The sequence below is a fragment of the Pundamilia nyererei genome, unplaced genomic scaffold, assembly GCF_000239375.1.
Source record: "Pundamilia nyererei isolate P.nyererei 1_Seehausen unplaced genomic scaffold, PunNye1.0 scaffold00055, whole genome shotgun sequence".
Classification (NCBI taxonomy): domain Eukaryota; kingdom Metazoa; phylum Chordata; class Actinopteri; order Cichliformes; family Cichlidae; genus Pundamilia; species Pundamilia nyererei.
Genome location: NW_005187456.1, coordinates 3116479 through 3144322, shown reverse-complemented (window position 1 = coordinate 3144322; position 27844 = coordinate 3116479). Strand labels below are relative to the sequence as shown.

At 38.6% G+C, this 27844-nt stretch overlaps 2 protein-coding genes across 3 annotated transcripts in view; one reads left to right on the top strand and one right to left on the bottom strand.

Moving 5' to 3' along the window:
- The first annotated feature begins 1889 nt into the window (after positions 1-1889).
- Positions 1890-27844, top strand: part of tmtops2b (teleost multiple tissue opsin 2b) — a 28350-nt gene continuing 2395 nt past the window's right edge. The window contains exons 1-3 of the mRNA XM_005733908.2: positions 1890-2680; positions 16943-17268; positions 22920-23153. Of these exons, the coding sequence (XP_005733965.1) occupies positions 2314-2680; positions 16943-17268; positions 22920-23153 (927 nt within the window). The 5' untranslated portion in view covers positions 1890-2313. The remainder of the gene's footprint in view (positions 2681-16942; positions 17269-22919; positions 23154-27844) is intronic.
- st6gal2a (ST6 beta-galactosamide alpha-2,6-sialyltranferase 2a) overlaps positions 23230-27844 on the bottom strand; it is a 50343-nt gene continuing 45728 nt past the window's right edge. For both annotated transcript variants that reach the window (XM_005733909.2, XM_005733910.2), the window contains one exon: positions 23230-27335. In XM_005733909.2, the coding sequence (XP_005733966.1) occupies positions 27088-27335 (248 nt within the window). In that variant the 3' untranslated portion in view covers positions 23230-27087. The remainder of the gene's footprint in view (positions 27336-27844) is intronic.

Genomic DNA, 27844 nt, shown 5'->3' with positions numbered 1-27844 from the left:
GTGCTTGAATACTGGGTAGAATATAATATAGCTGTTTGCCCAGGTCCTGAAGTGAACAGCTCATTGACCATTGTCTACCAACCCACTTGAAAGTCTTATGGGGAAAACACTGGATGAAAAATAAAATTTTCCTGTTGGCCTTTTCGAGTGTGTGTCCCTTTTACATTCTAAGCACACACAAAAAACAACAACAAAGATGCTTTTCTTTCTACCTTTGATGTTTTTTCCCCCTTTTTGTTGTCGTTGTTGTTTCAGACAGCCATGAATTAATAATTCTGAGAGTTCCACATGAGCAAAGATGGAGATGGAAGTCTAACTTTCAGTGGGGGGGGGAACAGCTTTTTTAAAACCTTATTCTGGGTCCAAATCAGCAAATCTTCAATCTATGCAAAGGATTCTGTAGAAAGTGAGTTACAGCAGTTAGCTTCTAGCTCTCATATTGATCATCAGCACATTATCCTGGGATTAAACACTGTACATAGGCTTACAGGAATATTATTATTAATGTTTAATGTTGTTGTTTGTTATTGTATTATTATGTGTTGTAATTGTATGTATTTGTTGTTTGGACTACATTGTTGTACATTGTGTGCTAAATTGCTTATTTATCATTTTTGTCTGACCTGTCACGGGCTTCAGATGAAAAGTAGCCTTCTGGCTAAATCTAGCATATTTACATTGAGACATAGCTCTGTCCCCTTTAAATACATGTATTCAAGTTCCAAAATACAGATGTTCATCACACCCGAACTGCTGCCTGACTCTGTGCATTTCATTCTGTGAGATACTGTGAGAACCAAACAGAAAATTTTGCTTCATTTTTTCTTTTCTTTGTCAGCACAACCTTCAAATGCCCCTCATAAAATCAAACGCAAACATTTAGAGCACTTCACTTGGCAGTGGTCTCAGGCTTAGCTACAAAAACTGGATCCCTAAACTATGTCCTCCCTTAAATAGCCTGCTGCCCTAATTATGAAGGGCAACATCTTAGTTGTTGTCCATCCAAAGATGACATTTAATTGTAAAATAAAATAAAATAAAATAAAAATTCCCTAGATCAGGGATCTCAAACAGGTCCCATGTCCTACTGATTAACCCTTCCCCCACAGTTGTTCATAGTATAGTAATAAAGTCAAAGATAAACAATTAAATGGCAGAGTGGTTCCTGTTTTCCCCCCCACTATCTACTATATAAATGTGTGTTTTTCTGTTTATAAAATGTCCAGGATAAAAATAAATTAAAAACGTAATAAATAAAAAGGGGGATTTTTCATGAATTAACACAAACCTTCCACTTTATAACTACAGTGTAAGCAATGAACCACTAAATCTTTTTCTGTAAGTTTACACATTTCTTATCATTTAAACCCAAAGAATCACACCGACAGCTGTAGCTCATTTACTACAGCAAAATCTTTATGATGTAGGAAAACTGAGATGTAATGTTGAAATTGCTCTTCTTATATTGAGATATCTCAGGGGTAAAATGTGCAGCTAGGGGTCTTCCACAAGCCAGGGCCACTTAAGATAGGGGGCTGTATGTGGCCCACGATGTAAAATGAGTTTGACATCCCTGCCCAAGACCCTTGCCCTCAACGTGACCATCACAGACATAAATAAAAGCCTTATACTACCCCCAGACCTAATTTCAACATTAAGCCCCACAGCGGAAAAGCAGCAGCTGCGTTAAATTTCCGCACACCCTATTTAAACTTAAATAGGTCCTCAGAAAGATATATGTACAAACGGACACGCATATAAAGCCTCCCTCATCCCCCACCACCACCCGTGGATCCAAGCATCCCACTACCCTGTGATGTAAGACTCGCCCTGCCTTTAAAAGTCCTGGCGCAGAGCCCAAATCGCATAACACCACTGGTGGCACAAGAGTCTCCGCTACGAGCGCGGATTACAGCCAGTCTAAAAGTGGTAACTTGAAGACGAGAGGAATAAACTGCTGTGGAAAGTAACTTGATAACTGGGATGAATTTTGTTAGATTGCCCAAATTATATGTAATAGCGCGTACTGTCAAGCTGGTTCGCGGAGAGACGCGGTGAAAGCGGAGGAGGCGTTGTGTTAAAGTCACGTTAAGGTGACACTTTTTGGTTACAATGTATTTTTTAACATTCCTGCCAGTTCTCTAAGAGTCGGCAGCCAAGTGATCGCTCTCAGGATCAGCGGAGGAATGCGCGTTTGTTGCACATGAGCATGGAGTAAGATGGAAGCTACACGCGCAAACTTTACAGATGCGCGATGTGACCAGCGCTGCCGAGTGAAGCAAGCTCCAGAGTGAAGAGAAACTGATGGACTGAATGGACGGCGGCATGTTTTCTGGTCAGGCTGGTCTGAATTACAGCTTCAACCTGAGCGATGACCGAGATTTGCTGGACGCGCCGGCGGGCTCGGCGAAGCTCTCCCCGGCGGGCTTTGTGGTGCTGTCCGTGGTGCTGGGCTTCATCATGACTTTCGGCTTCCTGAACAACTTCATTGTGTTGCTGCTGTTTTGCAAATTCAAAAAGCTGCGGACACCGGTGAACATGCTGCTGCTGAACATCAGCGTGAGCGACATGCTGGTGTGTTTGTTCGGCACCACTCTCAGCTTCGCCTCCAGCATCCGCGGAAAGTGGCTGCTGGGGCGCAGCGGCTGCAGCTGGTACGGCTTCATCAACTCTTGCTTTGGTAAGTTCTGCTTTTTTGAACAGCTCAAAGTTTGGGATGTTGTGGTATTTGTCAACTCATGCACCGTTTTACATTTCTGGAAATAAAACTGTGCGAAATATCTGCTGTTTTTGCAAAATGTATTATAATAAGTCACTGAGACACTGAAGTCAAAGTTGTGGCAAATATGCTTTATTTCACATCGTCAAATTTAATTAGTTATTAGTCCGCTCTGTTGTGTTTGTCTGCGTAAGAGTCATCGGGGCTGATGGGGATGGATTAATAATATTTTCAGTAGACCACGATACTCCCTCTTTAAATTACTTCGCTTTAATAAAGCCATTGGTATTCATTAACTTGGATTGTTTGCACAATGGTTAGTTTCTGTCATTATTCCAAGTAGCAGCTTTCACAATAATAATGCATAATAATAAGAATCTGTACATATAATGATAGCTGAGCCTGATAGATAATCAAACAAGCGCTCTTTGGATGGATCCAGATTCTTCTTCTTTTTTTTTTTAATCAAAGAATTGTGACCCAAAGTCTGTCCACTGCACAAAGAGAAGTACATTTGACGGTTGATGTCTTTCGGTAAACAAATTATGTAACGGTGACACTGGTTCTGACCTCAGACCTGCGGGTTTCATGTCTGTACAGCCCATCGCGTTTCTTTTTAAGTCTGCTTATCGACAGACACTGCCCGCTCCGTATCTCCAATCACACTGGCCAGTTGGTCCAGCGCTGCACTCTGACCTTCTCTTCCTCTGTCTCCAGAGGGAACGGGGATTGCAGTCAGATTTGAGTATTATTGTACTACATTGTTCATGAGCCCTCCATCCCCTCTCGTATTAAACTAAAACATCATGAGCTTTCCAGCGTTTCTTAACATCTGGCTGGTTTGAGCTCAAGGAAGAGTGAAAAAACGAGTTTGTATTTTACAGTTTGTCACACAATGCATTGCATACTGATTTATTTAATGACGTATAAGTCCGTGCCCCCACACGGACTTATTTTTTTTATTTTTTGCACTTTTAGTTCATCCACCAGGAGGTGGTAGTGTCACAACCTGGATGCACTGACCCTCATCGCATTTATCAGAGGATATGAACTCTGGAACTGTAGCCATTTGTATTTATTTCTGTCTGACAGATTTAGGGCAATCTCGTGTTTCCATGTTAGGAGGGGAAACGTTTTTCCTACATTTGGCTTGCCCAGTGTTGATTGCTTTTTGGGGTCAGGCTCATGTCTTTGCCATAGTTTGGTAAGGAAAGTTAATTCTGACACAATTGCTGGAACGTAACTCACCCACTTTAGTCTTTTACAGTGTGGTTAATAAACTCAAATCAAAGTGCAAACTGCTTGTGCTATGCTAATAAGCATGATCCATTGTATGTGATTCGTTTCCTGTTTATCACAATGGAAACACAAAGCCTATAAATGTCACTGGACTCTCATGCTACTATAGCTGTGTGTAGGGAAAAGGAAATGATCATTTATGAGACTCCTATAACTCAGGTTGAGTTATAGGAGTCTCATAAATGATCAGACTTCAGTACACACTCAGTAGCTGCCGAGACCTTGTATAGTGTAGGTCTCATTTTCATTCTTGTTGTGGCTTTTTAGATGATCTAGTGCTTTTATGCGTTTACTTTATGCTTGTTGATATTCAAACTTTTGTCATTACACATTCTTGACCCTGATGAAGGCCACAAGCTGAAACACGTTGATCAATTATTAAAGTTGTTCATCTTCCCTCAAGTGTTGACTTCCTGCTTTGTGATTTCATTACACATTCACACAGTAGTTGAATGAATAAAATTATATACACCAAGTTGTTCTCATGCTAGTAAAATTACTTTTCATTTCAGTTGCATTTTTTTATTATACTTTTACAGATTTTCATCTGACCTCACAAATGATATTTAGACTCTTATCATGAATACAGAAATATGTATTATTTTAACTTATCTCTGTTTCCATATCCTCTGATAGTGGTGTTTTCCTTCTGCCGGTGCTTGTGTGCTGGTTTACATCTGTTCATTTACCTTCTGTGTATTGTAAAACCGGATATGTCAGCAGGATATGTTGAGGCGGTGAATTTTCATTTGTCTTCATGCTATGTTTTAAAGTCAGCAGCGTGCTTTGACTTTATTCTCCCCTGGGCTTCTGCATTTTTAAAACTTGAACCAGCATGGTAACAGCTCACTGCTTATTTTACTGGTGTCAAGAGAGAAGATGCTGGAAAGCTGACAGAAGTCGGTAGATACAAAATATTTGCCACATAAAGTTTGCCAATATGAATGCAAAGAGCAGCCATACTGTTAGTCAAACTCCCAGCACCCCCCACCCCACCTACCCACCCACTCACCTCTACACAGACACATGCATGCAAGCACGCACAGATAGAGGAATTACAATTTTGTAACTAAAGTGTATCCATCTTCTGATGGCTGCTTCCAGCAGGTTAATGCACTATGTCACAAAGTTCAAGTTATCTCCAACAGGTTTCTTGAACATAACAGCGAGTTCACTGTACTCAAATGGCCTCCACAGTCATCAGATCCCAATCCAATAGAGCCCCTCTGGGATGAGGTGTAACAGAAGATTCATATCATGAAGGTGCAGCTAGCAAATCTGCAGCAACTGTGTGATGCAGTCATGTCACAATGAAATGGTAAATGGCCTGTATTTATATAGCGCTTTACTAGTCCCTAAGGACCCCAAAGCGCTTTACATATCCAGTCATTCACCCATTCACACACACATTCACACACTGGTGATGGCAGCTACATTGTAGCCACAGCCACCCTGGGCGCACTGACAGAGGCGAGGCTGCCGGACACTGGCGCCACCGGGCCCTCTGACCACCACCAGTAGGCAACGGGTGAAGTGTCTTGCCCAAGGACACAACGACCGAGACTGTCCAAGCCGAGGCTCGAACCGGCAACCTTCTGATTACAAGGCGACCTCCCAACTCTTGAGCCACGATCGCCCCATGAACCAACATCTCAGGAATGTTTCCAACACCTTGTTAAAATCTATGCCACAAATAAATAGGATAGTTGTGAAGGCAAAATTAGGTCCAACCTGGTACAAGTTGTACCTAATAAAGTCTCTGATGTGGGTCTTATGCTTCTTTGTTAAACATTTCTTAATATGTTGTTGTAAGAAATCGTATTCACAAGCAACCTGTATGCTCTTTCACACCATACATTGTTCCTATACTTATATGACATGTGTGCAGGATGTTAATATGTTTGTACCAATGATCAAGCACTCTTACCTCGTCCAGTACATCCTGTTCTCCCAAGTCGCTGTTTTGTTAAAAGACCATTACCGTCAGTGTCACATAGTGTGCGCTTGAAGATGGCAGAACGCTTTGAGTGTCAGCAACCATAATACACTGATTGTTCATTTCTCTCTTTCTATATATATCGTTGCCATTATCATCTCCCTGTTATTCCTTCATCATATGAGACAGCATAAGGGCTGATTCAATATATATAACTGCCAGAGAGTCGCACAACATAACAGATCACAGTTTTTCTTGGCCTGAGGCTAGTTTCAAACACGGGTAAAATTAAAAACAGGGCTAGGCAATCCATCATATACAGATAGAGAAAGCAATCAAGACATAGACAGTCATGCTGTCTTTTTGTACAGAAAGTATAAAGAAAACAGAAATGTTGAAATAATACATTTTATTATTTTTTCCAAAGCATCATTATGACCACATTACAAGAACTTACAGTATTCCTAAAGACTTTTGAAGTATAGTTGTTTCGGTGTTCTGACTCCTGTCTTGTACTTACGGTACACGAGTGGGAAGGTGGGTGACAACAAAGAGCAGGAAGAATGTTTTACTTTTAAAAGTCCGGTGATCTGCACACACTCAAGTAAACAGCTGATAAGAAGAAAGGACAATACACAGGGTGTAGTCTGTTTATTGTTCAAGGGCCTGACATTCACTTAACCTGACTTCTTAAAGCTTTTAAGCGACCCTACAAATCACTGGCTTACACCACTTGAGTAAGAACCTTGTAAGAATAATGATGTTACTGATGCTTTTGTTGCAAGCTGTAAGTGCTGTATATCATGATTAGGTATATGCTGCATGTGTGTGTGTGTGTGTGTGTGTGTGTGTGTGTGTGCAAATGCATCACATGGGAGTAAATGAGGCAGTGTAGGTTTAAGAAAACAATGGCTGTAATGAAGATCAACGATCTACATCCCAGAATGAAGATAAAGCAACTTGTGTCAAGAGACACCCAAACATAAAGATTTTGATAGTCAAAGTCAAATTTATTTCTATGGCACATTTAAAGACAAGCTCTATATATAAAATAATCAAATGACACAAAAATGTAGAACAAAATGACAGAATTTAATGAAGGAAAAAAAAAAAAAGAGAAAACCCGAAGAAGAAGTAGCACTAAGAAAAACAGTCAAAACTAATTTGGATTTAAAAGCCAGAGAATAAAAGTTTTATTCTGAGTTTTAGAGTTAAATCAAGAGTTAAAGGAGTTTTGCTTTTTGTAATCATTGTTTTCTTTTTAGCTTAAAAGCAGTAAGTGGGGATTGATGTTTCCTTCTCTCTACACGTTGTAAAGTAGCTAACAAAGTCATATAACTTACTAACAGTTTTACCTCAAAACTACTGCATTTTCTTTGATTTTAATCACATGTGAACAGAATTTTCTGGAAAAATAAATACATTTATGACAGAAAACAGCATGTTTGGGAGGATCATTAATGAATTATTAACTGGGATTTACATATTGGTTTATCAAGTGAAAGATCTCTGCTCTGATATAAAGAGGAGACACAAATCCCTTTCGGGAAGAGCATCCAGTGTACAAATCTGCCAAATTAAACATGTGGTGACCTGCTGTCAATAAGAGAGCAGCTGAAAGTAGCTCTATTAATTTCATGACCTTTCTTTCATGACTAATGAAAGGAAGATTCTTTTTTTTAAACAAGACTATTATCTCAAAAACCTGGTGGTAGATATCCTTGTAGATGCCAGGGAGGGAACAGAAATAGGAAAAAACAGAAATGGGAAAAACAACAACGGAAATAGGAAAAAAGACAACAGAAATAGGAAGAAACAGATTTCCTAAAGCACAAGGAAAGTGTTTCTGGGGAGACAATAACCTGACGGACCAGTTGCAGGAACCCAAAACATGGTAGGTGTGTTTTTATCATGATTCATATATTACTGATGACGGATTTTAAGGCTAATAGTTAGACTAACACACTTCTCATCTTTTCTTTCCTCACAAAACCGATAAATCCTCCACTTTTAAGTGTTTCCCAGTGCAATTCTTAGCATATTTTGGTTTCTGCAACTGGTCCGTCGGGTTATTGTCTCCTCAGAAACACTTCCCTTGTGCTTTTGGAAATCTGTTTTTTCCCATTTCTGTTTTTGTTTTTCCTATTTCCGTTGTGTTTTGTGTGCTTTTGCAGCGTTTTTCTTATTGCTGGTGTTTTCTTAAGTTGCAGTCTGTTTGGCTTCTCAGGGCCACCGTAGTAATCACGGTAAACACATAAAAGTTAGCTGAACTTAAAAGTTCATTAGAACTTTAATATTCTGATTATATTTGACATTTAACTTTTTCCTACAATAAAAACCAACATGTCTGATACTTAAATAAAAACATTCTCTGTTACTTTCCAATTATGTCTTTCTTGGGAATAAACTGATATAACTTACAACAAAATCACATTTTCAGTTTAGCAAAACTCACAATTTATCGTTCACCTTTGTAATCCTTTTTAATTAAACAAAAGCCAACAACTGGAATTTATGAAATTCCATACTTGAGAAAGTTATGCCTCACTTGCATTCTCTAATGAAATATTTAACAGCTTAAGTGCATTTTTTCAGTTTAAAAGTGTTTTCTTGGATTCCAGCAATAACACATTGCACTGTTAATATTCATGAAATACTAAAAAGAATTCATTTTAAAATAAATGTTAATACCTAAGGGCAATATGTACTTTTGAATATCTGAATATCAGATTTGATTAATTATCCTGCAAACTGTTGAAACTCTAAAATGCTAAAATGTGCAAACACTGTACTACTGATTGGATTCTATTAGTTTTTCTGTATATGTTTGGTTAACATTCACATTCAAAACAGTGACTGGCAGGAACTAAGTTGACATATGTTATGGAAATTTTAACAGTAACCTGCAACACAGCCAGTGAGCGTTTTGAAACGGTTTAATAACATATTGCAATATGGAGAGAAACCTCCCAGCCAAAACACTAGCATCATCTCTGAAATTTGACGTCTTATATACACCATCACAGACACTCTCAACCAAAGAACATTCCACAGCACATCACGTCTCCCTATAGCTTCAGTCCAGCTCAACCTGGACCCTTTCCCACCCTAAGAAAAGTTACGACCACCCATCACCTCCCTTAAAGCAAGATGTTTGGAGATCTTCCAGTCTACAATGGGTCCTCTGTGAAGGTGCAATAAAACTTGGGGCCTTGTGATAACATTCTACATGCATGCAAACTGTCGACAGTACTCTTACTATACTAAAGAGAGAAAGTGATATTACTATTACTATGTGATATGATTAAAATATGTGATTAATACATGAGAAAAGAAATCTGCCACCACACATGATTTTTATTCCAAAAAGAATCAAATAAACCTGAAATATTAATCATTAAATATGGTATTTATTTTTTGCAACCATCTACTATGCCTAAAGGAGACACTTAACCACCGCAGCGCTGTCTTTCTGTGTTACTTTTGTGGATGTTAGCAAGTTTTACAGGGACTGACACTGACCCAAACATTATTTGATGTCCTCATAACAGAAGGGGCTATGGCTGTCTTATACTTTATAGTAGCTAAAGCCTGTAAGCTGCAGAACCTTAATAACAGAAGATATCAGTGAGGATGAGGTCAGAACAACAGATTGATTGCATGTCTGTTGTATTTCTTTTTTACTTAGCCTTAGCAAGAGTGACACAAAAAGGCAGGGAAAAAAGCCACAGTTGGAGGGTGGCAGTGCATCTGTTATATTTGGGTTTTTCATCTGAAGGTGATGGTTCAGCCACAAAAAAAGCTAAAAACAACACAATAGAATGAGGGGTTGCTTAATGGATGTCTTAACGTTGTTTTAATTGCACTGGCAATTGAAAATATTTGTATTTTCCCAGGAAAATGAGACATCCAAATATACATGGAATACAGTATATAAGGCAGAAAGAGTGCAACTGTATTATTGTAGGGTCAGTACCTTATGCGCCTTGAGGCAACTCTAATTGTGATTTGGCACTATGTTAATCAAATTGAATTCAATTGTACAAGCTTGGATGTCAATATTTGATATGACACTTATTCTTCAACACAGCCTGAAACCTCTTAGGCAAGCTGACTGATTTCGTCTTCTTCTTCTTAGCCTTCAGAGAGACTTTATCCAAGGACAAATCTCAAAGCTCTTCTTTAGATTTTGACTGCCTTTTGTTCTGTTTTCTGCCAAGATGATCTGACTTCACTGAGGTGTGGGGAGGTGAGTCTATGACAGATAATTGCAGGTCTCTCTGGGAAATGAGATTTAAATCTCAATAGATGAATAAAGGATAATAATCAAAATCTTACAGTACTTTTCTGTGTTTACAATTCCCTTAATTTTGATAAGATCCCAAACGTCACTGGCTGAAATGACGTCCCAAATCATGAAGAGCCTCCACCGTTTTTTACTGATGTCTATACATGTTCACTGTTCCTCCAAACACACTAATGGTTTGGATTCATCATTCCACAAGACCCCTTGCCACTGAATTTCAGTGCAATTCTTGTGTAATTTGCCATACATCAGGCTGTTTCCCTTCCTTAATAATGGCATCTTGACATCCATCTTTCTACCAGAACATATCTGTTGAGGCTTCAGTGGATAATTGAAAAGCCATATGCATCCCCCAGGTCCTATGTCAGGTCTTTGCTAGTTGTTTTCCTGTTTAAGGACAGGACTTTCAGATATTGTTCAACAGCTATAGATTCATAGTCCTTACACTTCTTTTGTCCTCCACTTGTTCACTTTTGCCAGTTTTTGAACGATACACTGCACAAAATGCTGAGCTATACTCCTTGGGAATCGCCTTGTTGTTGCAGAAATGCTATTTTATGCCTTTCAAGCCGTGTTATCTTTGGCATTTTTTCATATATTCAGCTAAAGAAAGTGGAACTAATTGTGTTTCTGTGCAAGCAATGTAAAGTCCTATCCCGTTTCTTTAATATGAGATTACAGAAGCTCATTTTGTCAGTCTGGTACTAATAAGTGGAGCAGGACTTCATTGGTTTTTAAGCATAAGGTCTGGCAAGGATCTTATCCCCTTACCTAATGGCAGTAAGGGTGTCGTTGCCTAGCCTGTAGAGGACCATCCATGGATATGCCTCCATGGTTTGCCACTAAACATGTTGAATGATGTTACAGGCAGCATAATGTTCTCCACGGTTCTTCTAGACCCTTTGACATCTTTCACATGTGCTCTTTCACAATTGCAAAAACTGGTGAAAAAAAAAACAGTCAGAAAAGCATTTCCCATGTCACCGACTTGCAAGTGTTGCAATTGCATAAGTATAAATTTGGATGTGTTAGGATTAAAATACAGTGTACTGAAAATATAACACATGCATTTAATATGGGTTTATAAGTGTAATTACAGAAAATAGTTTGCCCAGGCAGAGGATGAGATGACATCTCCTAATTTGTTCAGTTTTTGGGGGCTCGATTAAGTGTTAATATTAAGTGTCATGTTCAATATACAAGTAAGAGGCTGACATGAATTCTAATTACACCAGACACTTATAATTACATTATCTCTGACATGACATAAACACAGCCTTGGGGTGAATGTTGGAGACTTCAGTAGCAGTCCTGTAACTTGCAGCTTCATAATGGTTTAAGCATTAAAGGACTGATATGAATAGAAGATATTAACATATTGTACTTTAAAAAGGAATTTCCACAAACGTGCCACTCTATAATTTTTGGCACACACAATAGTAGAAGGTACTGAGATAAAGTGGCAGTTGAGAAACTCAAGAAAATCATTATATGTGATAACCAAATCTGCCAGACTGAAGCTTTGTTGACCACGTTTAAATCTGTAATGGTAGATTGATAAGCATCTGCACCATTTATTCAAAAATGGAATGGTTTGACTGAAAAAAAGGTTTCAAATATTTGATTTATCAGCTGGTATGTCTTTCTGGTTCCAGTGCTGCATATTTTGCATCTCTGGAATTTCAAGAGAAAATGTCTCCTAACAGTTCATTTCTTAAATGCCAGGTTTGTTTGAGCAATGAGGTCTTGCATGGTAGCTTTATTCAGCTAGCTACATAAACTTTATTAAGTGGATGTAGTTGCGTTACTTCCCTGATGTTGCTTGCTTTTAAAATTCAACCAAAATGTGTTTATGCATTTGTATAGCACTATACAAATGCATAAGCCGAAGCTATGCAGAGGGATAGAAAGATGGCGAGAGATAGAACATGTAAAACATATGAATACATATCATTGTGTATGGCATTTACACATAATTATTATGGAAATGGAACAAACAACAATTAGAAGCAAAAAACAAACAAGAGAAGAGTTGTTTCCCATGTTCACAGCTGTCTTGTTACATACAGTGGCTTGCAAAAGTATTTGACTCCCTTGAACTGGCAAGCTTTAATTGCAGCAAAGTATTGACTCAGGGGCTGAATAATTACGCACACCCCACTTTTCAGTTATTTATTTGTAAAAAATGTTTGGAATCATGTATGATTTTCGTTCCACTTCTCACGTGTACACCACTTTGTATTGGTCTTTCACGTGGAATTCCAATAAAATTGATTCATGGACCAGACTTTGTCAAAACAGAGGTAAAACTGTGGGAGTGAACTCTTTTATTCTGTTCTGCAATGACTAATCTTTAGACAATATGTTAAACCAGGGAACAACCCACTTGAAATATAAATAAACAAAAGGTTAAGAGGATCCTGCAGACATTGTTTGTTGATAATAAAAAGTTTTAGGCACTGTAATTTAAAGGAAATAACAGATGTGTCTCATCTTGGCACAGCTGTCCAGGAAGCTTGTTCCACAGGTGAGTACCATAAAAACTGCTTCACTTTTGTTTCGTTCTAAATATGGGAATGTGCATAAATGGTACGTTCCCTTTAACCTGAGAGTTCTGGGTGTTTTGTGAGGCACGAGTAGATTAAATGCTTCGTAAACTTGTACCAGTATTTTTAGGATCTGTCCTTTGACACACAAAAAAACCAGTGCAGAGATTTGAAAATAGAGTAATGTGCTCAAGATCAATAAAGATACTCTTATAATATTCTAATCTGTATCTACTTCAAACATGCATCCATTTTTAAAAAAATATTTTTTAATTTTTTTTATCTAGCTGTGAAAATCTAGGCCATAGTTCAGAATTATGCTAAGATTTCTGGTCTGGATTTAAGACTTAAGCATCTTTTATAGACCGGCTTTTATAGACTTTCGTTCTTTTTTTTTTCCTTTTTTCTTTTTCAATAAAAACAATTTCAGTCTTTTCTGAGTTCATTTTCAGGAATTTTTGGCATATCTACTCAATAATTTGTTTACTGCAACTTTTGTGAAAGTGTAGGGGACCATAGTCCTGAGGTAGCACCGATAGTTGTGTGTCATTGGGTGTTAGGACTTTTTGACCTGTCACTATTTAGATGAATATTGTTTATTACTTTAAAGACATCTAAACTGAACCTACTGCACAAAGTGACATCGGAATGATGTGTTGTTGTTGGGGTGTTGTTTTTCCGGTGTACAATTTTGGTCCAATGAAGAGGTTGTTTTGTAATGCCAGGTTACGTCTTTTTCTGACGTCTGCTTAACATCTAGTGTTGATATCCGTCCCTCTGTGTACAGGCTATTTATAGTCCAAATGCGGTCGTTGTCGATGTCTTTTCAATGTCAAACCTACTAATTTTTGACATCAATTTAATACTGCTTCTGGAGGCTCTGTAGTCCCATTTTTTAAGAGGCTGGAGGGCATGTTTTCTGTACAGTAACAGTAATGCACGAGGGAATGCTGAGTGATCAGTGGATGTCCCCAGCTTCTCACAGCTAATTTGCAAAATGTGTGCATCAACAAAGACTGTCAAGCAGGTAGTCCAGTTCATACATGCATACTTGTACAAACTTCTCGTACTTTCTGTTGCAACTTCTCTCAGTCCAGCTACCGATCACAACCACATTTATTTGCTCTTACAATCAGCTCTTCATAATAAAACAGGATACTTACAAAATGAACCATATATAATGCAAATGCTCTTTGAATCTTATTAAACACGTTGTAGTATGAATTCCAAAATTTATAATATTACATATATTAATCATATAAATTTCCTGTAGCTGTCATAGACGTCTACATGTCGACATTCAAACTAGGTCCACAATTTGGATGCCCAACCATGAATGTCGAATAGATGTCCAGAATAGCTCCTGGACCGACAGACCCAATATAGACATGAGCTGCATGTCTATCAGATGCCCAGTGTTTATTGGGAAAGGTATTAAAAAGAGTGTTACCCATTAAGAAATGGGTAGACAAAAATGGGTAGACAATGTAATGTAATTTTTTATTAAGAAAGCACCTTCTGATTCTACTGTCTGCAGAGATGGTAAAAAAAGACACCCTATTGTCAAAGAGAGCAGTATCGGCCACAGGCCTTTGGAAATAACTAGGTGTAGGATATGATACGAGTCTGAAATGATCCAGAATACACAAAAGTTCTTTGGTAATGCTATTGCTGTGTTGATCAATATGCATATTAAAAACACCAACTTAACAATGTTAAAGTCATGCCTAATGGCAATCTAGTCAATCCTTTTCACTTTATTTTGAGGGTCTATAAAACTGAAATTTGGAGGGGCTGTTTCAATAATAACCATTGTTTTTGTTTTACGAGGTTTTATTTAGGAACATAAAATCAAGATCATTTTTGGAAATAAAATCATTAAACAGGATGAGCTTGCCAGCCAGACTGGACCTTTAATAAAGCTAAATTTAGTTTAGTAGAAGCATTACCTAACACAGTCTGTGGCTGGCATATAATAGGAGTTATTAGATTAGATGTATTAGCTGTGTGCTTTGAGTACACTTGGTTTCTTCTATTGTTGTGTTTTTGCCATCAGCTATCTAGGTTCACCAGTATGTTTAGAGAAATAACATGGGAAATCTCATCAATGATACACTTCTGACTGCTGCCACGTGATGTATCTTTAATTTGGCATGTGTTAATAACATAGTAACACTGTGCAAACTGTGTAAATGAGAAAGGTAATAAACTGCAGAGAAAAAAATGAGACAATTTGATGGTCAGAGCAGTTTGAAGCAAATAGATGCTCTGCAGAATGCAGTAACATTCACTTAATCTAACTACTTTGTAATTTACAAACACATCAAACATCCCATGCAAATATCTATTTCTTTCATGTCTGATGCTTCATGTGTGCACTGTGTGTAAAGCAGTGAAGTGCAGTATGTGGGATGGTAGGGCGATCAGGGCGATTGTGGCTCAAGAGTTAGCAGTTCGTCTTGTAATTGGAAAGAGCCCCGGCTCCGACAGTCTTGGTCGTTGTGTCCTTGGGCAAGACACTTCACCCGTTGCCTACTGGTGGTGGTCAGAGGGCGCGGTGGCGCCAGTGTCCGGCAGCCTCGCTTCTGTCAGTGCGCCCCAGGGTGGCTGTGGCTACAATGTAGCTTGCCATCACCAGTGTGTGAATGGGTGGATGACTGGATGTGTAAAGCACTTTGGGGTCCTTAGGCACTGGTAAAGCGCTATACAAACACAGGCCATTTACCAGGGTAAATCCAATCAGCCATAGTTCAAGGAGGTAGATGCATTAGTTTAGAGGAAAAATGCTGCACCACAAAAAGCACTGACAGATTGAGCTGAAATGAATAGTTATGGGATTGTGACTTTGCTAGACAGAAAAAAACATCATGATGCTGGAAAGCATTACACTGTATACAGAGGGTGATCCCTCTGTATACAGTGTAATGCTTGGCTTTTTGGGAAAGACACCAATTTTACCACCAAGCTCTACATGAAATATTTTGTCCTCTGTGGCTGCAGACAGCTTTGGATCCTCTTGTGTTCTCGGTTATGCATTTTTCTCATAAAGGTCAAATTAAATGACCTGGTAGCATTTCCGATGGATTCTTGAGGGGTTTTTTCTTTCTTGTGTCTTGGAAGCACTGGGTGCTGGTCATGCGTAGGGCAGAGATAGGACTTGTACACAGTATAGTCATAGCCTCAGGCTACTCTCTCCTTCTGGTACAACCATTCTAAGCAGATAATACATAGGAAACAAAAGTTATTTAGTAATTGAGCATTGATTATACTGTGCTGTACACATGGACAGATGAAGACTCAATGGCCAAGCAGTCACTTCTTAAAATTCCGTTGTCTCTACAGACAAGTCAGTGTCGTCACAAAAATCATTATAATTATTAAGATTATTATAAAATGGCAAGGTTTATAATAACACAAAGCTTTATATTTGACAGTGATTATCCAAATGTAATTAATTTCTTCGTGAATGATATTAAATGAAGATGTGCACAGTCTTTGGTACACCTCAAAGAAATGTTTTTAATTAATTAGCACAATGAAGGTGGCTGTTTGTTGAATCACTTGTTGTGACAATCCATTAGCACAGTGTCTAAATCCCAACTGACTGCAGGTAAGATCAGACACAATGAGTCATTGTGATTGAGATTCATTCTCACAGATATTTCAGTTTGACTGAGGTGCATTTTGAAGCTAAGGTGAACAAGTGTTTCTCACTGATTGTAGTGAACATTTTGTTTGTTTTTAATTAAATCTTCCAATCTTTATTTCTTTTATACAGCAGCTCAATATTTTGTAAAGACCTGACCCAAAATCGATTAAAGCTATTGATTTGGTACTCTCGTGAATTTCCCACGAGTACCATGCTGTTGGCTTTTGTGATTCTGGTGGAAGTTTATTGGCTCAAAACTTCATGTACCTTGCAATCACCTTTAAGATTTCCTCACTTTTAAGTGAGTGTTTTTTCAAGAACAATCAGCATTAAAGACTAAGATCATATAATATTGTTTTCTGTACTTTTATGACTGCCTGTTGTTGCAATTTATTGTATTATAAACTGTATAAATGTTTATTGCCCTCTTGAGCCAGTTACATCCTACCCCCACTGCCTCACGCCTCCACATCTCTGTCTTTCTCAGGTATAGTTTCGCTGATCTCTCTGGTGATCCTCTCCTATGACCGCTACAGCACCCTTACTGTTTACAACAAGCGTGGGCCAGACTACCGTAAGCCCCTAATAGCCGTTGGGGGCTCTTGGCTGTACTCCTTGTTCTGGACAGTGCCCCCCCTACTGGGCTGGAGCAGCTATGGCATAGAGGGGGCAGGAACAAGCTGTTCTGTGTCCTGGACTGCTAACAGTGCCCAATCGCACGCCTACATCATCTGCCTCTTCATTTTCTGCTTGGGTCTGCCTGTCATAGTGATGATCTACTGCTACAGCAGATTGCTTTGGGCAGTCAAACAGGTACACACACTAGCTGTCAGACACTGACACTTAGTCACACATTAACTGCATACATGTGAATGTCTATGCTGTTTTTTCTTTTAGGAATAAGGTGTCAAAAATAAAGCTACAAGTTGCTTAGAGTGATTTTGCACCTTTGAACACCAAACACTGCAGATGTCAAACATGGCCGAAAAGAGCTTTTTTGCTTTTTAATAACTGACAAAGGTGACAAAGCTTCAGAGCTTCATATGAACAGATCTCTGCTAAGATAAAACTAACATGTAAGACAGAGGAAGGGGTAGGTTTTGTGCACTGGACAACTGGATAGATTTTGAACTTTTAGCTTTTGACTGTATTATCATAAGTCTTTGTAGGGTTATCAACTTTTCTCCGAGGACCCACTGGGTCATCTAATCTGTCGTGTCCCAGCAGGGCTATTTTCAGAAATAAATGTCCCCAGCGTGAAATGCATGTAAGGTCAATAAAGTTGTTGTAATCAACCATCAAATATTCAGATCTGCCCATTCTTTTATTTTTGCTGACTTAAAGAAAGAAAAATAAAAGCTAGCTGATGTATTTACCCGTCAACAAAACTGTTTAGTTTTTCTGAACAGTATAAATTTCTAGTAAATTTAAAATAGAGCAGCACTGCAAACAAAAGTCTTCTGATTTTTACTGCACATTGATCTATTTGCATGAAACTTGCTGAAAATCTAGAATACACCTGAAAACATTTAGCCTTTCCCATTTGTTCTGTTCATGTGGTATCACATTGGAAAGGTAAACGTTTTTCTGTCAGTCCTATTTAAAATCCTGACATGTTCCACATCCATCTGAGATATCTCTCAGACAGAAGTTATAAAATCTGACAGATGACATAATCTGACATCAATGAGATTTTCTGCAAAGCTACAATGAAGTTTGATTGAAGAAGTTTCTGGCTAAATACATCAACAGTACATGTCAGATTTGGTTGACAGTCTATAAATCAAGGCGATATCTATCCCATCAAAGTTAAAGCTACTCCACTCAGCTAATGGAACAGAGCAGTGCTGCTAGAAGATACGTTCCCACCACAGTCATATTCATAGAACACAGATGTTTATGATGAGTTTACTGATGAGTTGCAATATATTCATGCCTTCTGCTCATTTACATAAAAATAAAAGCAAAGAAAAGTAACACGGTTTGTGGGGAATCAGTCAACCAACCACAGTTTCTTTGGTGATTGGTTCATGGGTATTTTTTTTTCTATTTTTAAGTGAGTGACTTCACTTGTCTTGGGTAAATAAATAAAAGATGTTCCACTCCCGTTGCTTTAGATTTATTCCTGAGAGCAACAGGAGGGTAGCAGAGGATTATCACAGCATTATGACTCAGACAAAGCCTAAGCTACTCAACCATCTTCTTGGGTTTGTTTTAGGTTGCTTTAATATAGTGGATTTAAAGCACTTCAGGAACTCAGACTGACCCCCTGGTATCAATAAGCAGCTTTTTTTCAAATCCCCTCCAAGTATAATTATCTATGTTTGGATCATATGAGATAAACTGGTTTTATTTCAGTTTCATTACTTTTGTTTAACTTTAAATAAGCTGTTAAGTTCATAACATTTTACACACTGACCTTCCTTTGTCAGGACACCAGTTTCCAGCTTAATAAGTTCAGGTTGCATTAAATCAAAGAGTGCATCTAACTTTATACAGTTTGGCTGATGCTTTATTGCTGAACTAAACCAGGCAACTCTGTGTTGGTGCTGATAAGGTGATGCAATGGGATCTCCATGCATACGGTTTAAAAAGAAAATTATGTAGTTTTACAATACATACTCATAAAAAGTTGTGACATGTAACATATCCATCCATTAATTTTCTGCCACTTATCTGAGTTTGTGTAAAGAGAGCAGCAGTCTAAGAAGAGATGCCCATACCTCCCCTCTGTCTATCCATCTAAGCTAAGAGATGTAAACTTGTTTCTGTCTTACAGCTTGTGGTAATAGGTGAAGGTAGGGATGTAGATTTACAGGTACATCAATAGTGATCTCATTCCAGCCACTTCACACTGCAAACTAGCCCAGCGCAAGCTGTAGGTCCCCACTCAGTAAAGCTAATAGAACTACATCATTTGCAAAAAGCAGAGACGAGATCCTGAAACCAACCTGACACCCCAAGTCCCTTGACTGCACCTGGAAATTCTGTACATAAATACAGATAAAATCTATGAAAAAGTCAAACACCCACAGACAGCAATTTTGACTTCTAACCACCTGTGCAAGCCAAGCTCAGAGTACAGATGAACAGGGATTGGATGGCCCACAGCATTGTCTGATACCCCATACTCACAAAGCACTCCCACGAGACTTGATCAAATGAGTTCCCCAAGTTCAGAAAACACAGTTAGCCAGTGTTTATGTGTTCGAGACAAATCTCCAATGCTCCTCTTGGAGTGAGGTTTGATGACTGGACGTACTCTCCTCCCTAGCAGTAGTATGATCAGCTGATTTCAGTTTGTATGCCAGAGTAGAAACATAGTGCCGCAGTCTGCAGTGTGGATATGGACATTTTATTTATATTTTATTGAACAAAGCATGAAAGTGCAAAGGTAAAGTGGAAACGGCATTGAAGACAGGCAAGCACAGACAGCACGCTAAGCTAGCCAATAGCGCAGAGTGACATTAAAGTTGTGTGAGCTGTGTCAGTCCAGTGACCAGACTGTGAACTTCAACAGGTAACAAACTGAGGAGCAGTTAGGCTGCAGCCTCCATCTCAGGATTATATTGTTAAATGGTAATTATGAGACACTCTTTTTCAGGTCATTTTACAGACAAAAGTAATGCAATGAGTAGTATAACTATTAACTATAGCATATTACTTTCTCCTAGCAGTAACTAACTACATTAAAAAGTAAAACATACATCAGTACTTTATGAAAAATATTCTGTGTAACATGTGTAACAAATTACTTTTTTTGAGTAATGACCCAATACTGATTACAACAAAGATGTGATCAGTGCATGTTGAAAAACCTCCAACATGCACAAATATTTGACTACAGAGCATGCAGTTTATTTGCACAAAAGTAATGTTTTAAAGTGGAGCCAATGAGAACTCACTGAGAATTGACAAGGAATCTAATCCATAAGTGATATTGATAATGGAATTGGAATCTCTAAATTCTTTTCAAGGCTCAGGAAGACTTCAGAAATCTATCGTCACTGAACAAAGTTCAACACAAATGAAAGCTTTGCCATGCAAAGAAAAAACAACAACAAAAAAACAAAGCCCATTTAGTGAAGCTGTAGTCAGATGAATTAAAATGTAATTTTTTAATGGAAAAACATCAATATTCATCAATAGTGTTATCAAAAAAGGAGGTCAGGTACTGTCATGAAACTTACTCCTCCAGGCTTTTATTGTCCTTATGTCCTGCCAAAGTTTCAAGATGTTGAAAAGTCTATGTTGTGTTTTTGTGTTGCTCATTAACATATTAAAGATTTCATGCAAAAAACACAAGGCTAAAATGACACATATTGGACAAAGGAATCAGTTAAAAGCTGAAACATACTGAGGGGAAAGCAGGTGGGCATCAGGCGGAAGCACAAGACACTCTAGCTCCTTGTTGATGTAATTTCCTAATCGCATCCAGAAGACAGATATTAACATTGGATCAGTCAAACTAGACAGACCCCAGAGCTGTTTCACTATATAAGAGGAAAAAAATCACAAACATATACTAAATGTTCCTAACTAGTAGTCATCATATGGTGTACAGTGGGGTGGCCAAGCAGTTTGGCAATACCAACTATAGTGTCTTCTAAAGTTGTTGCTTCAGTAGTACACAATTTCCTCACTGTGTTAACTGTTTGGTATGCAATCCTCACAGCAGGTTTCTGGCAGAGGTAGAAAGCTAGCTAACACTTTGATATTTCAATAAAACTATAAGTCCTTGATTACTTTGAAACTTTACAATGTTTAATGAAGAATTACCACAAAAATAAAACTGAATACAGAAAAAAACCCCACATATTACTATATGTACACATATTACTATATGTACACTGTAATGTTAATGTTAATAAAAACTTGTGAGTGCTCTACTTTTTCAGTAACAGTTAACAGGCTAGCTTACCAAGGATAGCACCTTCAAATTAGCTTTGTTAAATTAGACAAAAACAAAAACATCAGAAAACTGCCAAACACTATAAAATACACTCAAAACTAGGCAGAAATAATAAATGAACTACTTACTGAAATATGTGTCCAAGTCACAAGTGTTAAAAAAAACACCATGTGCATCACTCCCTTTGCTCTAGCTAACTTCCTGCAAAGAGAAGCTACATTTCAGCACATATAAATCTAGTCACATAATCACGAATTCAAATTAGAATATGTTTCATTACACCTTTAACAATCGACCAGCAGCGTTGGAGTGATAAGGAGATATATGGCTTTTTCACTTACGCAGTGCTTGTGCCAGTGCCCAATCTAGACTTCCGTGCATTTCCACTAAATGACGACTGGCAGACAGCTCACCACAATTTTATTCCCCACACAAATTATCCCAACTTCTGCTTGTAATCCTAAATAATCCTCAGTTGTCAAACCTGTCAAAGTTTGCATGGTTCTCACCACTCAATAAGGAGGAACTAGGTCCACACCAGTACTGACACTGTGTTGGTGGAAAAGAGGTATATGAGTACTCACCCTTGCTATTAATTTTAATCAGTGGGCTCTCATGGGATTGAAAATTAAATGGTTGCACCCAGAAAACTATAATTATAAAAGAGACATTTTCAAACACTTGCCAATATATCTAAAAATATGTCAGGATCATTCACCAGTCTATCACATAGAGACAAACAACCATTTGCACTCACATTCACAGGTAATTTAGAATCACCAATTAACCTAACCGAACTCTAATGACTGCATGACTTTTAACTGTGGGAGGAAACCAGAATACCCAGATTGTGGATTTGAACCTAGGACCTTCTTGCTGTGAGGCAACAGCACTAATCACCATGCCACCAATCCAAGGCTAACAAAGCTAGGAAAGCTATGATTTCTAAGGCTTGATTTTTGTATGTTTTTGTCCATGACAGGTTAAACCACAATAAATAGCAAAAGCATACACGTGGGTGTGTGTGTAGTTGTCTGCCTCTTATAACTCCAGTGATTTTCCTGCAGTTTGAAATCTCCTGCGATCTTGTGAATTTCATGAGTCCAGCAACTAACCACTCTTACTAGATTGTATCATGTCATCTCAACAAGAACAAATTAAGTTGTTGAATTTCATACAGATCCTACATGATTTAATTACGTTCAAGATAGAAACATGAAATTTTTGTGTTCAAATTACAAGGTAGACTTTATTAATGTAACAACCACCCAATTTACTTTTTTCGGTATACCGAGCATGAGGCAATTGTGTTAAATACACGCAAGATGTTTACATAAACCCAAGAGATGGCCAGTCACTTTTCTTCAGTGTAAGATTTGTGATGACTCATGAGCCAGGTGAGCTACTGCTGCATTTTGTTTGTGATTACTACATGAGAGCAGTGAAAAAGAAGTGATTTTAATGTTTCTTAGATATAAGGCACACTTCAGGAAATTCAAATCAAAATTTTCCAGAAATATTTTTTTTCCTCTCTCTGTTCCGTTATTCGCAGGTGGGTAAGATCCGAAAGACTGCAGCCCGGAGGAGGGAGTACCACATTCTGTTCATGGTGCTGACCACTGCAGCCTGCTACCTGCTGTGCTGGATGCCTTATGGTGTCGTGGCAATGATGGCAACATTTGGCCCACCCAACATCATTAGCCCTGTGGCCAGTGTAGTTCCCTCACTGCTTGCCAAGAGCAGTACCGTCATCAACCCCCTCATCTATATACTTATGAACAAACAGGTAAGTCGCTATTATGTGCATGTGCGTGTCTTACCTAAAATCAAGAGTTATAATTCTGAAAAATAGATTTGAACATGTACAACAGCTTTATTTACACAGTAGAAAAAGACAAACAACAGCTGAAATCATAGAACTGCTTGATTTAAATATCAATTCAAGTGTAATATTAAGAGATTTCACTGACCAAAGAGAAATAAAAAAAAATCAAGAACAATGCCCTAAGGCTCTTAAAAGGGAAACAGAACAATCACTCTCATTACTCACTCCTTTCCTCTTCCTCATCTGAAGAATACTGCAAAAAGGTAGCTATAGAAAGAACAAATGTTAAACAATTCTTCAGAGGCAGTGTGGTACAGAAATCCCCACAACACTTGTTAAAAACTCGACATGAAAAATAGGCCTCGAGAGTAAAGAGCAGACAGAAAGAGGCTCGAAGTGGTAAATGTTACACGCATGTCTTCAAACATATTTTTCAACTCACTACTTCACAACCAAAGAACGTTAATGTCAAGTTTGACTACAATGTCCCATCTTAAAAAGAATACAAAATTCAGTTAAGCTCGACTTTTGCAGAAAGAAGCACCTAAGAAGTCCTACTGTTACTCTGAGTCCTCATCCCATGAATAACCCACCCAAACTGGAACACAATTAAAGATGGGATTTGGCACAATATTAAAGATGCAAAGATGAAGTAGCCAGAAGGCATTGCACCTGATCAAGCACTTCCATGGAGCGGCTGATAGCCGCACTGCAGATGAATGTGATCCACAAGCATGCAATAAAATCTGCAAAACATCACTTCAGTAAAAGAAAACCTTGCAAGCACGAATGCCTTTCACAACATTAAAGACAATGGTGCCTACTTGCATCACAGTACAGCACAGACAGTTTAAGACCTAGCCCTGCTCCTGAATTGCATGCTCTGTGCATTGGAAAGTAACCTGTTACTACAATGCACACGTACAATACGTTCAGGGCTTTCACACCTTCAGTGTGCTACAATCACAAGCATATTTTATCGTTTATCGCAATTATAAGACGTACAGCAGAGCGAAAAAACCTGCATTGTTTAAAATGAATCATAAGTCCTTTATTAAGCATCTAAACTACCTCCTCTATACATTAAAATCTCTGTTACAGTCAAGATTGGGTGTACTGCAGAGTACAAAGTTATGCGTTACTGAAATCGCATTACATTTGTCACTATTGCTGTAATGTTTGGCATTACTGAGCTAATTCAGTAATAACATTACAAATAAAACAACAAGTTGTTAATCACATTACAAACGTTCTTCATTTTTTTGAGCAAATAGGGAGAAAAACCCAACAAAAACGACAAAAATGCCTTTTCACGTGTGCTCATGTGTGGGAACAAAAACGGCAGAGTGTAGAGGTGTGCGCAGATTTCCTAAATTATTGCACAAAGGGACATGGATGTGATGGTGAAGGGCAAACTGTGGCCAGGCTAGAGACCGATATCCACTGCTGCAAACATGGAATCAAACCCCAACAAGCACCTGCAAAGGCAAACATGCTAACACAAAGATAACAGTGAACGGTGCTTCCGGAGTGTAAACGGCGACCTGGACGGAGCAACTAAGACTCGATTTCTAGCAGGCACAGATGAACACACTCGTAGCATCGCACAAAGAAATGTTGCTTGTTTCTACAGAACAATCACTGGCGCCTCATTTATTTGTGCTCGGTTGATATTCACCAACTCTGTCAGCTTCGGAGCTCTAAGAGAAAGATCACGTCCTCCATATAGTAATCACGTGTAGTTGTTAGGTATGTGGGCGTAAGATTTTATGTTACATTGTTAACTAGAAATTAGGGGGATATTGTGCATCAACTCAAAATTAAAGTGGGAGATTTGAAAAAAATAAAATACATAACATTTTTGCAAAATGATCCAAATATTTGTCATACACCTGCTACAGCTACTAATTTAATTAATTGAAACGTCGAATGACTTGTCTGGACAAAAAGCAAGTACTTATGGGGGTTTGGAAAAGAAATGTGTCCACAGCAAAACTTCAAAATATTTTTATAAAACTTCAACTGAGTCAGCTACACGAGTGCAAGAAAAAGCTCTAGTGAGAATGAGCAAATTCTTGATTTTTTGATTTCCCTTTATGTGAAGCAGTACGTTTGTCATCCATGTAATTTACTGAATTGCCATCTGATTATTAAATCTGGTAAACATAAATGCATAATATCAAAATTTACAGTACATAAATACTTTAATAAAAAAAAAAAACACCAGTGGTAGTAACTGGTCTTAAACATGGTTAAAATAAGGATCCATGCTCATGTCTTTAGCTGTCTAAGTCGTAAAAGATGTTTCTTTTTTCAGGAGGGGGTTAAAAAAAGCTTATGTCCTTTGGTAAATACTGACAAATTCCAGATATTATCCAGCTCCTGTTAACACCAGCTGTTATCTAAATGATACTATGCTCTAGTGTTTCTACTGAAGAGCGACATCATTCTATTTAAAGCAACATTTCTATTATGTTTTCATATCTTTCAACAAACCACAACGAATGGCACAAGATCAATCTGTTACAAAGAAAAAAAGATGCTCTCATTCCCACAGACCGAATACCTCGAGCTCGCTGAAGACACGGCACTCTGTAAACATAAAATCCCCCCTACCTTGGAGACAAAGTAAATCCGAGGTTAGTACAGGTCCAAATTCCTTTTTCATAATTGTCTCTACTCTGAGCTGCGGGTAGGCACAGACTAATACCAGAGGATTCAGAAAATATGAGACATTTATAGTTGTAGGGAATGCACTTCATGCTGTTACGCAATAAAGAAATAACCCCACAGAGATGAGCTCCAGCAAGGGTTTGGCCACAACACGCAGTGTTAAAATTACATTCAATAGAGAGTGAACTGACCGTCACAAACAGGGGCTGGTGATTGCTGAGGCAGAGCGGAGGATCCCCTGATGTTCATCACTTCGGAAAGTCTACTGCTCCACACATCGAACTGATTGGTACTGCAGTCCTGCTAGAGTGTGTACTGCATGTGTCTGAACAGTCACAAGGCAACCCGAGGAAAGTGTTCAGCTGACTGCTAGGCACAGGGTCACGGCTGTTCTGAGTACCTGTTTGTTCTGTTTTGGCCCAGTTTACTCTGATTTAAGTACACAAATGCCCCCCCCCCCAAACAAAATGTGACAAACTGGTGGTTATCAGTCAGCGTGCACAGAACAATAATTCAGTAATAAGCTCAGTAGTATGAAATCAACCCCTCATTATGATGATTTTGCAGGAATATGTACAGTAACGTGATAGCTTTGACAGCTCCTCTCATCTTTCTTTTAGTTTGCATTCTTCTGCATGTACTTTTGTGTCGAGTTTGTGTACCTATGACATTCAACATGGATGATTTGTTTATTCACAACCCTTTGGACCAGTATATATATATATATAAAAAAAATAATTATACAATTCGCCGTTATAAAGAGTGACAGTTCCTTAAAGTGGAAAACCATCCATAGTACTGAGAAACACAGATTTTACATCACTGGAAACACACCCAGTTATTAAAAACTCACTTGCCTACCTAAAACAAGATCAGTTGCTACCCTAGTCAGCTCCACAGCTAACGTGGCTCAGCTAAAGCAGAGAGAAATTTGATATTATATTTTATTTTTTTCAGCTCCACCCTGGAGACTCTAATTTCCAGCCTGTGGTCAAGTATACCATCGTAATAAAGACAAGGTCTTTCAGAAACCTCTATGTTTATCCGTCCCTGGAGGGCTATGGCTTATGCTCTTCACGGGTTTTATTTGAAACTTGCAAGCTTCAACCTCCTTGTCCATAGGGGCATTATTGCACCTCTCCCATGGTCAGCCTGAAAAGGCCAGAAGTGTGTGCGTGTTCGTGTGTGTGACGTCCGGGCTCATGAGGCCAGGCTTCATATATCAGATGTCACAGTTCACGGTGCTGAAGCCTGGAAGAGTGACGCGTCCTTTCCTCTCGAGGTCACTCACGGGGCCCATGTTGATTCGCTGGATCAGGCTTTTCTCATAGAGGAGAGGATGGTAGGCACCCAGTGTGCACGCAGCGTCATAGTAGGTCTCGTGGTAGTGGCACAGGTCCGTCTGCCTCATGGAGGGAATGTACTCGTACACGTGCACCTGCTCGCACAGCGCCATCATCAGGAGGATACCTGCAATGTCAGCATACAGGAGAAAATAAATATTTTCACATAACACTTGCCAACTAAATTAGAGTTCAACTTTTTAGCCAAACATTTCATAAAAACAACACATATACTTATAAAATACAACGCTAAAACCTTCTGTTCCTGTCTTTTATTCTCTCTTTTTTTTCAAGGCAATAGTCCCAGGACCACTGTCAAAACACACATTCACACCTGGAAGCAATCTGGTAAAACCAAAATCTAAACTTATGTCCAAAGAGAAGTTAATGACATCCATTTTATTTTATCTGCTCCGGGGATCAAAGTAGAGACGTTACAAACCCGTCGTGACATTCACAAAACGGAAACTCTTAAAGCCGGCAGATAAGGTAAATCCTTTCAGTTTTCGTAAAGGTCGCTATCAGCGTGGGCTGATAATAAATACACGGCCTGGTGGGAAACATCTGATTATCAAAGGTGTGCGAGCCTTTCGGGCATTTGATACGTCTTTGGAAAAGGAATTTAGCACAAACTTG